This window comes from Pyxicephalus adspersus, chromosome 11 (genome assembly GCF_032062135.1).
Source record: "Pyxicephalus adspersus chromosome 11, UCB_Pads_2.0, whole genome shotgun sequence".
NCBI lineage: Eukaryota > Metazoa > Chordata > Amphibia > Anura > Pyxicephalidae > Pyxicephalus > Pyxicephalus adspersus.
Window position 1 is genome coordinate 12,488,437 of NC_092868.1, and position 13,326 is coordinate 12,501,762.

The 13,326-nt window shown below is 37.1% G+C and overlaps 1 protein-coding gene across 1 annotated transcript in view; it reads left to right on the forward strand.

Annotated features, from left to right (window-relative positions):
- EMP3 (epithelial membrane protein 3 (MAM blood group)) overlaps nucleotides 1–10,431 on the forward strand; it is a 30,759-nt gene extending 20,328 nt beyond the window's left edge. Inside the window, exons 3-5 of the mRNA XM_072425433.1 lie at nucleotides 1,232–1,334; nucleotides 2,904–3,044; nucleotides 3,772–10,431. Coding sequence (XP_072281534.1) covers nucleotides 1,232–1,334; nucleotides 2,904–3,044; nucleotides 3,772–3,941 — 414 coding nt within the window. The 3' untranslated portion in view covers nucleotides 3,942–10,431. The remainder of the gene's footprint in view (nucleotides 1–1,231; nucleotides 1,335–2,903; nucleotides 3,045–3,771) is intronic.
- The last annotated feature ends 2,895 nt before the right edge of the window (nucleotides 10,432–13,326 follow it).

The following is a 13,326-nucleotide window of genomic DNA, read 5'->3' on the forward strand; positions in this document are numbered from 1 at the left end:
TATCGGCCGAGAATCATCTGACGTATGTTCAAAGACTTAATAAGAAGAAGTCATTATCACTCCTGTGTGTCTTTAAAGATTTACCTGTAAAACATAGATATTATAAAGATAAAGACGGTGTAAAACATTTAAACATTAAAAATGATACCAAAAACATTTATAGCCTATTTTTTTTAATTATTTGTTTTGATTCCTTGCACACAGCCATGGATATAAACCTGTGAATCATATCCTCTTTTATTTGTAGCTGCAATTCATAATGGAATATGTGATAGAGTTCTCTTCCACAAAGTTCCTTTTTGATTTAAAATAATACCAGAGACCAGCCAAAGTTTTTTAAAGTGTACATCACAGAACACATGCAAAATTGATAGAAATACACTGTGGCAAGTTGCTTAATTGATTCAATCACAGAAATACAGCATCTTGTATCCGTATCTGTGAAATAAAGAATGAGTTACCAATATATTGTGAATTCCCAGGGAGGATCATAAGGCTTGTGTAATATATTATGTAGCTGAGACCAGCTGAAAATGTGTTTATTTTATTGTCTATGTGTTTCGCTTACAATGTGAAACTCAGCAAAATGTAGAAAAATGGCATTAAATATCATGTTTGGATGGATTGTCCATTTAAATTGTTTTCCTTATCTAATAACCATCATAGATGCTATTTTATTCTTTGGGGGCAATCAACATTTATTAATCTCTATTGGTCAGCCCTTTATGGAGGAACCTTTGAAATAATGATCAGATCTCAAGTAACCACTGTTATAACTAGTATATCCACAACTCATGGTAAATTAGTTGGTGGTCACCAGGAAAATGCCTCTTACATTGCTGGACAGTGGAACAAATGCCAATCTTAAAGATGGCAAAAAGAATATTGGTGTCAACGTAATTGACCTGAGAGGTCCAAATTGCTCATTGCTCAAGGAACTACTAGAAACCTCTGTAGGGACCCTGGGTTCCAAAATACCCTGGTTGAGATAAACTAGATTAGGTAGTACATGGGAGGCAAGTATGTGTTTTGAGTTTCATTCATTTCTGTTTGTTCGTCTGTGGAGGCTCAGCGTCATCTAAGGTGGTGGTAGTGGTGATAGAGAGGACAAGGGAGAGCAAAATACAAACAAAATAAACTTTAAAATAAGGCATTGTATATCGTATGCTTATTATAATGGTGAATGGCTATCAAAATCTATGTTTTTTTTTTTTCCTGTTGACCAATCTAGTCATGGTGGGTGCTTTCAGAAGATGAAACCCTGAACCTCTGGCGTGACTGTATTTATAACAACAGCTCAAATAGTTGGATGTGCTCTTCTGTGTCAACAAATGGTAAGCTTGAAACATTTTGAATTTAAATGTTACCAATATTTTATACTTTACCTTTGTGGCCATGAAATGGAACGGATTTTAAAAAGTTACAATGACTTAAAATGTGTTTGCCTCGGTGTGCTATGAGCAACAATAAAGTGTGGTGTGACCAAAGGATATATCACAAGGGTATGTCAGAGGGGTCACTACCTCTCTAGGGAAGAGTTGGGAGATACTTTTTCGGCTTTTATGTATGTAAGCCATTGCACCTTGAACATGATAAAGTGAGGGGATGCTCAGAATGTTTGTTAAGTATTTACCTATATATGTGTGTCACTCATTAATATTAGAGGGAATATCTCAATATCCCCTACAGTTTAGATCCTAATTTAAAAAAATATCGATATAAATAACTTTCCACATAGCAGGTAAGAAGTATTTTCAAGCCCTATAATAAAAAGATCTGTTCCTTCTGCTTGGCCAACCAGATTGTCTCCCCTATTCTCCATGGTTGATTGGCATAGGCAATGTTCTCAGTTACTTTAAACCAGGAGATCCATTATTTTTCAAAGCATCAAGTTATAAATTGAGATTATAATTTTATTTTCTTCCATATCCATGCGGACTTACAAAGCAGATGTACAGTGTAGAAAGGCCTTGAAAGATGATTAATGACAAGAAAAATAAAACTTTCAGTGCCCAGAATTTGTTCTATGCCAAGGGCTTCTTGGCACGCTCACCTAGCTTTTGTTTTCATTACTTATGTTTTCTTAAGAAAAATATTTCACATTAATTTATGACTGAATCGGTGAAGATGTCAAGGTTTTGAGATCAATTAGCTATAAATCTGTCTGCAGTTCTAACATGTGATCCTGATTATAATCTTTTCAGTTGTGCATACCCTGTTTCATAAGCATGGCTTCAGAGCAAACCATGTTCCATTGTAATACAAATTCACATGAGACACTTATGGCATTGTAGTGCTCTTTAATGTTCATCTAGGACAGGAATGTCAAACTCAAATACACAGAGAGCCGAAATTAAAAGCTTAGACCAAGTCGCCTGCCAAACTTGAAATTTATTGAAAAAATTGAGGAATTGAGGAAGTTCGCTGGTCTAGAGATGGGAGTGATGTCGGGAATTGTAGTAGCGGCATTGTATGGAACAATGTTACTATGGATTGCAGTAGCGGCGGGCCAGCTGCAATTCATATTAAGAATTCTTTTGGGGGCCAAAAAAAGGATGTGCCGGGCCAGAGTTTGACACCCCCTGATCTAAGATATACCTGTAAATCCTATTGATATGCTTCAAGGCTATAGCTTCCATAATTGCATTTCCACCATAAAATGACATACTTGGCAAACATTATAAATCTGTAGACCATTTAATCCCAGTCCCTGAGCCTCAGTACTGATAGGAACCGCTAGCAAATCACTCTAGACTTCACTTTACTTCCAATGTAATCAATGTGGAAGCATTGTGTTTCCATTTTCGGGTCAGGAGCATTATGAATTTTTTATTTACAGGACTACATGGACTATATAAACTGTACAGGTTTGTAAATGTTATCTTGTTTTATTTTTGTTTTAGAATGGTTCCACGCTGTTCAAGCTCTGATGGTCCTCTCAGTTCTGTTCTCCAGCTTTGCCTTCATGCTGTTCATGTGCCAGCTCTACACCATGGAGAAGGGTGGACTCTTTTATGCCACAGGTGTCTTCCAGATACTTGCAAGTAAGTCAATAAAGTGATGTTGTTTTCATGTCTCCCTTTGTCTTGATCTTTCTATTTATTAATGCAATGCACTCCATAAGGTCTTTAAATATAGTTGTACTATATTTTATACTTTTATTCATATACTTATATTCATATTTTATTTATATACTTCCCCAGCTAGGACTTTCTAAAACTTACCGTTAGAGCTGTAGCTTCATTTGATCTATTCAAACCATTGTACAAAAATTTGGCAACTCATTATATTAGAAATATCTTCACTATGTATACAAACTTATGTCAAGGGGACTTAGTAGACAGAGCTAGAGATTTTTGCCCCATAGCAAGGAGGCAATAAGTGCACAGCTTCCCTATTTTTATACCAGCCAGGAAAACCCATAAAAACAGATATTCTATCCTAAGGTACCAAAGCTGATGGGACCTGTGGACAAACAGGGCCTTAATGTTCTCCAAAACTAGAGAAGATAGACTATCATGAATGAATGTGGGTGATCCAGCAAACCCAATGATCTATCTCCTCCAGGCTTGGAGAGCATTAATAAATCAGGCCCACTCAGTGACCTATTTGCAATGGCAAATAGATATTCACCCCCTCTCTAAATAACTTTTCTTAGGAGTCCGGTTTATTTTTCAACTTTTGTGTTTGGTCTGCCATTTTTGATGTTGAAGAAATCACCACAAATGTTTGTGATCCATATATAACTGACTGATCCAATCCTTTGTGCAGGTCTTGCTGTTTTCTCCGGAGCAGTGATCTATGCAAGCCATGTGACGGAGTTTCATAAAGACAAACCTGAAGGAGGACATTTTGGTCATTGCTTTGTGTTGGCCTGGGTGGCTTTTCCTCTTTGCTTAGTGAGTGGAATCATGTACATCCACCTACGGAAACGGGAATAACACCAAAAATACCCCCAGAAAATCCTCTTATGTTTCCATATATCAGGATATATTTGCCCAGAGTGTGTGGGATGGAAAACAGCCTCTGGGTTTCTTTTGGATCAGCCTGTCATGGAAATTTATGGCCCATCAAATTTTAAGCATTACTAGCATCATAATCAAAAGCACTATTGTCATCCTTATCAATCTCTATTCCATGGATTGCTATGGAGACTTCTAAATTTTATAGCTTATTTTATGGCTGGATTCAGAATGGATTTCATCAACATTCCACACAAAGACATCCCATCTTATTAAATCATATATGCATAGCTATTGTATGTAAAGCAATATAGGTTTTTGCTCTTGCATACCCTCAGGGAAAAGCCCCATGCTACAGATGCCATATAACACAGTAAATGATCATTTTTACTAAAGCAAGCCAAAAATAGTAGAAACAACTGCAATAGGAATTGCATGGCCTTGAATTAAGCTAATGTATATCTGAATATTGTTCATATTATGAAATTAAGGCCATTTAGATAAAAAGTGAAAATATAAGTATTGTTTCATATTCAAAAAAAATATTCTAGTTAGATTTAGCTTCCTTTATTATAAAAAATGGATATTCACTTGTCCACTTCATTAATAGGAATAGTTTTATTTTTTCCTGGTTTATTTTGTGTATAACTAGTAGTAAACCTGAAATAATCTAAAATGTTTTATTTTCATGAAAAAAATATGGTTTTGAAGGATATGAAAAAAAGTTTACGAGGTCACAAATATTTCATATAGCTCCGAAATGTAAACTGTTTTGTTGACCTTTTTATTGGAAGGTTTAGTGTTATATTATTTATAGTGGAACTGTGGCCAAGCTATATACAGTACATTACTACATGATCCTAGCGAAGCTTTAAAATAAGTCTTTACTGACCTCTCTAGCTGCATGCTGTGTTAAGCAATTCATCCATAAAATTTACAAGAGAAGTACTGTAGTCTGCTTTTCCTATGCATCTGTTTTGTGTTTCCATTAAGTATTACAGGGCTTCCAAATCATTGATGAGTGGTAACAAAAGGTTGAGATGAGCTGCCGAAACTACCATAAACTTTGAGAGTGAATTACTCTATAGTGTCCTGCAGCTACAGAGGTTTGTAAGGTCATGTTGTAAGACTAAAAGGTACCATTGTAGTCAGGCACCTCCTGCACAATAACGGTAAATGTTTGCTATTTTACTGGGGGGGAAAAACTATTTTATTCACTTTTTATATCTTGCTTTTTTGGCTGTTGGAGCACTTTTTTTTCTCTAATGCTAATTGTAAGCAGCACCTGTAACTGCAGCCCAGAGCTCCTTAGAATACTTTAGATGACCATTTGTTCTAGAGGTGCCATGGAATAAAAAAGATGTCTTTACTTTAGGTGTTTACCCCTTACAGTGCACTGCAGGTTAGACATTTTCCAAATGTAAGCTGTACATGAAGAGAAGACTCTGAATAATTATTATAGGCAAAGCAGATATTTCCTAGTTTCTAGTTGCAGATATTTTCATTACTGTAAATAATAAAACACTACTTAATCTTCTGCTGCTCGTCATGCTCCTCACTTTGTTCATTCAGCAGCAGCAAGCTACGACTAAAAATAACCTTGGTGTATTATACTTATTTAGCTCACATTATTGTATTGTGGGTAATGTGTTCATTACCTTGGTGGAGGTAATGTTCTCAGTGGAGGGATAATGTGTATGTAGTGGCACCAATCCTAATGTAGTATAAAAACAGTCTTTACCCCTTTTTTTCATTTGAGCCTTATGAAAACTAAACTTCAACTCCAATAAATGAAGTTGTGAATTCATTTAAAAACCATTAAATGTATATTAAATGCAACCTATATAGGTATTTGAATATATCTTAATAGCACACTGTTGTACTGTTCTGTGCAACAGACCAAGTAGAAGGAGAGGTAGTGCGTAATTTAATTAGGTATGCGGAATGGAAGTGTTTTTCAAAGAACTTGCATCAAAAAGGAGAGGGATTATTCATGGGTGTCCTGTTGCTGTTCATTCACTCTCCAAACACAGGCTGGGAGATGGAAGGTGACCAAACTGTACTGCTAAATTGCAGTAAGAAAATAGTCACCAACCTGGTTCTTTCCGGGATGTAGGTTCATATAGGGGGAGATTTGATCAGGCTGGAAAACCTTGCTTGATTGCTACTTTCCCCAATATGGTAGTAACATGGTACACATGATCATACAGTCTCACATTCTTTCTGCATGTAATGTAAGATAATACGTAACTGGACTTTGCAGCGCTAAGTCCTAGGTTTGAATCCCAGCTAGGACACTATCTGCATGGAGTTTGCAGGTTCCCCCCGTGTCTGCGTGGGTTTCCTCCCACATCCCACAAAAACATGCAGTTAGGTTAATTGGCTTCCCCCTATATTGACCTTAGACTACATTAACGACATATGACTATAGTAGGGACATTAGATTGTGAGCTCCTTTGAGGGTCAATTAGTGACATGACTATGGACTGTGTACAGCGCTACATAATATGATGGTGCTATATAAATACTGTGTAATAATAATAATTCAATGGGCCTGATTTATTAAAGTTCTCCAAGGCTGGACAGGATGCACTTTCATCAGTAAAGCTGGGTGACCCAGCAAACCTGGAATTGATTAATTTGCTAACTAATGTTTTGGATCCACTCTGGGTTTGCTGGATCACCCAGCTTCATTGATGAAAGTCTATCTTTTCCAGTCTTAGAGAGTTTTAATAAATCAGGCCCACTGTATCCATGTCATAGATGTGAAATAAAATTATCTATACAACAAATAACCAAAAACGGGGAGAGCAGAATAGGCTTTTGAGGCAAAGAGTGAAGGTAGGAGCGTTTATTAAACAAATATGGTAGTGGTCCTATTTTTAACATAGACCAACCACACTATAAAGAAAGTAAGGCATACATAAAATGTGGACACAAGTTACAAAATTCCCACTTGTGAGTGGTGATTAAATATTTAACTTGTCTCAAATCCCAATGCGTATCTCCAGAAAGGCTTCTTCGGGGGACTGTTGAGATCAGAGGCAAAAGGAACCATAAAAAAAGCTAATAATGCAAGAAAAATTGTGTCAATTATAAGATAGCAAACAAGATAAAAAAATCAAATATATTGAAATTGGTCAGCAGTAGCAGACTACTTACAAATTGTAATCACTGTGCTTTCAAGAAGGTATCATGGAAATGTTCATGTATTAGATACCTCAAGAAGAATTATTCTGGAGGTAAGGGAAAAAGTAAGAAAAGTTAATTCTAAGTGTGGGTAAAGGTATATGGGGGACTAACATTGCTGATATAATTTTACTTACTTATAAAACTGTGGCAGGATGAACTTTTTCAATGATAATGGTAATATTAATAACTGGGCATTCGTTGATAAAGATGTGTAGCAGAAGATAGCTAACTTGTGTTCACATATTTATGTATGCCTTACTTTCTTTATAGTGTAGTTGGTCTATGTTAAAAATAGGAGCACTACAATATTTGTTTAATAAATGCTTGTACCTTCATTCTTTAAAAGCCTATTCTGCTTTCTCTTTAATCACATTCAAAAGGCTAGGCAATAATTAGAGATAAATCTCATTACCAATTTGTTAAGAATGGCCACTTATAATATATATACATAGGGAAACCCTTGAAATAACTTTTAGTTCATCAGGCAACCCCTACTATAATTACTATAGACACAGCTCACAGTGCATTAGTATGGTGGTACGTAGGAAGAATGCCTCTCCCATTGCTGGCCATTGGAAAGAATTCCACCTATACAGATAAAAGAATATTGATGCCACATAAACTAACCTAAGAGTCACAAATTACTCAAGGAACTCCCAGCAACCTCTAGAAGAACCCTAAGGTTCCATGGAATTCTGGTTTAGAAACTGAGGTAGAGGTTGCACATGCTATGTTCTGCAGACTGTGAACTTTTTTATTTTAATTACGAAGCAGTTAAAGAAAGGGTTATCATAATCGACACATACACTCGAAAAACATTTACATTTAAATTATAACTCATATTAGAATTTGCAAATTCTGAGTTCTATGGCTTTTCCATATACACAAGATGAGACCTCTGACCTCATAGTACTTATCAGGATCAGAGATCATTTGCATAGTAATGTTCAGAAATGTTCAAGCTCTCTTTACCCTAAACACAGTAATTTACAGTAGCCAATCAGAATCTATCTTGTACTGATGACTTAGGCAGCATGATTTCTGATTGGATGATGTGGGTACTCTACATAGGAAAGAGCACTTATGAGTAAAAACATAATTTAGTAAATAAGACTGTATAAGAATAATCATAACGCAGCAATCAAACATCCAGATGGTGGGACATGAAACAAGATAATTACAAGTGGCTTTGAAGGATGCTGGGAGTTCAGATGGCCCATAAAACAATCATGGGGAGCACTACAATGCCACAGACTGGCTGTGAATTTCAATACACTGTATATAGGCTACACTGAATGTTGATCCTTTGTGTGGTTAATATTGGCAGAGTATGCAATATATCACTGGCTTCCTTGGCTATGTTACAGCTGAAAACACAATGCATTGGTTTGTATGCCAAAAGTATGGATCGAGTGTAACTAAGGTGAATTTATTCTATATATATATATATATATATATATATATATATATATATATATATACGTGGGTGCAAAATTATCACTGCTTAGTCCTTTTTGTTGCAACATTATTCACCCCCACAAAATAACTTTCCCAGTTTTTGAATGAACTCTTTGTTTTATATTTGGAGTTCCTAATATGTCTTAGTTTGTCATCAGATGTTATCCATATAAAGCTTGCTTAAAAGTTGAGCTAAAGCTATTGTTTCCTGTCTTAAAATATTGCCTTTAAGCTGCATTTCTAAAAAGGAGCCACTGTTTAGAAGCCAATATTTTAATTAAATTCTTGCTGTTGGGTGGCTGATATCAGAGCAGAATTTACAATCATACACACGTGCGAGGAAATTGCCTTAGGTAACTTTACGCAATCATTTCCATGTATGTTTGATATAGTCATTGTTCTGTCTACTTGGAGCCAGCGTACACTCATACCAAGCTAGGACAATCTGGTATTAGGGATGAGTGGACTGATTTTGTAAAATTGAGTTCCCCAAACAAATCACTGATTGCACCCTTGGGAGAAGGAAGGTGACCAAGGTGTACTGTTTAATTGCAATGGAAAAAAGTCTGGTCATTAGCCTGCTTGTCTTTCGAAGATGTAGGATGTAGAAGAAGCATAAGGTGACAGTATTTTTTTAGTAGGAAGCTTAGGGTAATGTAGCAACCATATATACTCGAATGTAAACCAATCTGAATATAAAAACTCATTTTCACCTGAAAACACAGGAAGGTTACACTGACTCCAGTATAAGCCTAAAGTACAAAATGCAACCAACGCTGCTCACATTCAAAACAGTATTAAATAGAAATGCCAATAAAATTATTGTGAATAAATAAATTCATGATCTGATATTTTTAAAACATTTATTTAAAAAGTGATACAGATTGAGCTAATGTGTATTTGTTTTCCCCCCTTTTCACTGGGTAAAGTATTTTGTAGTTTTGACTTGAGTATGATAGATCACTTGCTCCTAAATGATATTTTGCATTATTGTTGGCTACCAGTACAAGGTGTTGTGTCCTCTTGTAAAACCTGTAACAAACTCAATAAAGTATCCAACGTCAAGTCGGAGTATGTTACACACTTTACAAAGGGACACAGAGCCATCTACTGGGGTGACCCTAGTATAAAAATTCAGGATTTTTTTTCTATTGCGAGTTGGAGAAAAATATTGGTTTATACTTGGGTATATACAATACTAAATCTACGCTGGGTGTGCCAGAAGTCAGCATTGAAAATGATGAGGGGTGAGCTGTGTATTCCAGCTGATCAAGCAATGATTCTTGCGTCTGTTTTCCGCATTATTGTGTAACTAGCATGTACTGATCTAGCTTAGGGCACCCTTTACCTTTAGGCTTATTACAGACCCATGAGCAGCTCTACACTATGACTGTAGTTCTAGACATGCTCTTACCCAGGTCTCAAATCCTACTTGTCTGTTACTAATCTTGTCTGGTAAATTGCTACTCATTGCAAAAGAAGGAAAATATATAGGCATCGTTTTAAATGTGAAAAAAAATCTATATGTTAACTATCGAAGAAAAAAATCCACTTAGTGTTAAATACTTTAAAATAAAATGTAGATTCCTATATACGTATATTCATGTAACATGATTCTAAATGTATAGTTTATGGCTTTTGTATTATTGTCTTTTATTATGTTATGTCATGCAAGTTATAGACCCCCAAAACATGTAAAAAAAAAAAGAATAATGAATAATGTACAGTGTTAAAGCTAAACTGTAGGCATATATATGACAACAAATTAATGCAGCTCTGTAATCATGAAAAAAACATTAAATGTCTTTTTTAAATGCAAGCAGTGGAAGTATCTGAATTCAACCTGGAATTAGAGTCTTTCAAAATGGAGAATGAAAAAAAGAAGCAGCTTGGCAATAGGCAAGAAATGTACAGAGATGAGCTCATTATTGTGATGATTTCCTTTCGCTGGCCAGACACCAGGTAGGGTGTTTAGACTGGCAGTGAGGTTGTGGTGCGGTTACTGCTTCCTCATGGCAGTGCACTGCTGCCTTGTGGGAGATGCTACATGTACAGGCAGCCCCAAGAATAGGTGGCAAGAAACAATGACAGTAGTTCAGCGGTCTCCAACCAGTGGTCCGTGATTTTAGGGGTCAGAAAAAGGACCCCACTGGGGGAACACATCGGACGGACACGGACCACGTACCTTGAACAGTTCCAAGGCTCAGAGGAGTGGGCGGGCTGTGTCCCTGCACACAACCCGCCCACTCTACCATTGGAGGCTCAGATCTGCGATGGCAGAGTGGAGGGGTTATGGTGATATGACTACACTATTGACAACCGGCTCCTCGCGCATGCGCGGTTAAGAGCCAGTAATTTTAGTGGTCAGCGGGACCAAAAAGGTTGGCGACCGCTGCAGTAGTTGAAATCCCTGATCCTAATGTGGGTCTGAATCTGTCCTAAACGTTATTATGATGGCCATCAGACTGAGGACATCTAGTGGCAGAAAAAGTACTGCATGGAAAATCTCTGGATTGAAAGGGACTATTGCAGCAAAAACTGATTTTGGCTAGTCATTATTTTCATGTTGCTTTTTGCTGGGGTTCTGCTTGAAAAACAATGCCTATGGTGTAAGTTTAAGTCTAATCATTCATACATGAATATGTGGAGGTTAAAAATTGACATAGTAAAGTAACTTAATGTAAGGGCCTGTTGACTGCAACTGTGCATTGAAGGTTACTAGAGACAAGAAAATAGAAGTAACTATACTTAAAATGTATTTAGTAGAAATAGGTGAAAGAAATGGGAAGTGCAATGCATACAAAGTGGTTCATCTTTGTAAATGATTATGTTCTGTAATTTGCTTTAATTTTTTTTTTAACCCACATCAATTATAACTTTTCTCACAACAGTATGCACATACCGCACTGCCAAGGCTAAATTTGGTTCTGGCTATACTGTACCTAATATTCGGATATACTTGCAGTATTTTTTTAGCTGGCTGAATCTGTTGCTTTTTTAGGTTCAGTTACAAAGAACCCCCCACATTCTTCCCAGGGGCTCATGGAAAAAAGTCCCATGGAATAGGGTACATTGCAAGGGAGGACTCCCTCTTTAAAGGTATCCCATCCAATGTTCCAGGGCCTGATCTTATGCAGGAAGGGTTGGAGGAGCACATGCTTGCTGGCTTTTCTTTCATTACCAACACTGCATGCCAAAAAATGATTGGAATATAAAGGTAGAACCCAATACTGTCTTTATGTAAATATAAGCCATGCAGTAAAAAACAATGTGGGACAGTAGGTGAAAGTGACAGCTGACCAAACAATAACATACAATACAAAAAATACCACGATAAAAAAAAAAAACAGTAAAAGGGATCAATTAGTATTAAAGTAATTTTTCCTAAATAACTTTAATTTCTGATGGGTGGTTTCCCAAACACCCCTTCCCACATGGACTTTGTTTCCCACCTCCTTAGACTATGCTATAATTATGCTGGCAGCGTCTGGTGGGATAATATTCCTTCCAGCACTGCTGGCACAAAGCAGATGTTGTTACTCTGACGCCTTGTCAGATCGGTCTCACTAAATCGAGTGAACCAGGCAGGAGACCTGACGCACATGCTCTATTTGTAGTGTCCAGCGAACCCCATGGCAGCTCAAAACATGACAAAAAAATACCAAATAAACATAAATGGACGCAGAGTTCATGGAAGATTTTGCATCAAAACTCTCCTTTAAATTGCAATTTAAAGATAGTGATTCACATGGGTGTAGAAATGCACTTTCATTTAGAGATTAGCGGTTGCATGCGATTTCCTTGTTTGTGATTTTCTGTGCCAGGGCTTGAATAGAACACGATACCGTGTAACTTACCAGTGAGCTAGCAGAATTATATTTCCGCAAGTTGCCATAGCAATTCCTAATAGTTGTGATTTTTGCCTGCAATTTTAAATGATTGGGAGCTGAAATCTTTCCGTTACCGAGCTAGAATAATAATATGATGGTGAAAAAAAAAAGAAATATATTCTTTGAACTGAGACTACCATTCCATAGCAGAATAAAGCACAGTGTAAAACAGCACTGTAAAGTATTTTCACAATTACATTTCTAGGCCACAATTCCTTACTGTGTTTATGTCCCCCTGACTGTTTCATGCTCTATAACATACCATAAAAAGAAAATGGGAACCCCAAAAAGATCCCATAATTTGTGCATTCTTAGGAAGTGCAACAATCTCACCTACAGAGATCCTGAGAGATATAAAAAAACTGTTAACTGATTCACTGAACTAATAATGGCTAATCAGAGGGCAGAAGGAAGTGTGAAAAAGAGCTGAAAGATCGACCCATCACCTGTGTCCCTCTTAGGACCCCTAAAGTAAGTGGGAAAAAAAACTCACCAGTATTTATCACCTAGTTCTGTACCCCACTACAAAAAACTAATTTTCTTTTATCCATCACATGTGGCATCCACACCCTCAGCACACCCCGCTCCCTCTTCTGCATCCACATCACCAGTGTGATCTGTATGGGAGCACACAGCGTCCTCCCCCCAGTATCCACATCACCAGTGTGATCTGTAAGGGAGCACACCGCTTCCTCCCCCCAGTATCCACATCACCAGTGCGAACAGTAAGGGAGCACACCGCGTCCTCCCCCCAGTATCTACATCACCAGTGTGATCTGTACGGGAGCACACAGCGTCCTCCCCCCAGTATCCACATCACCAGT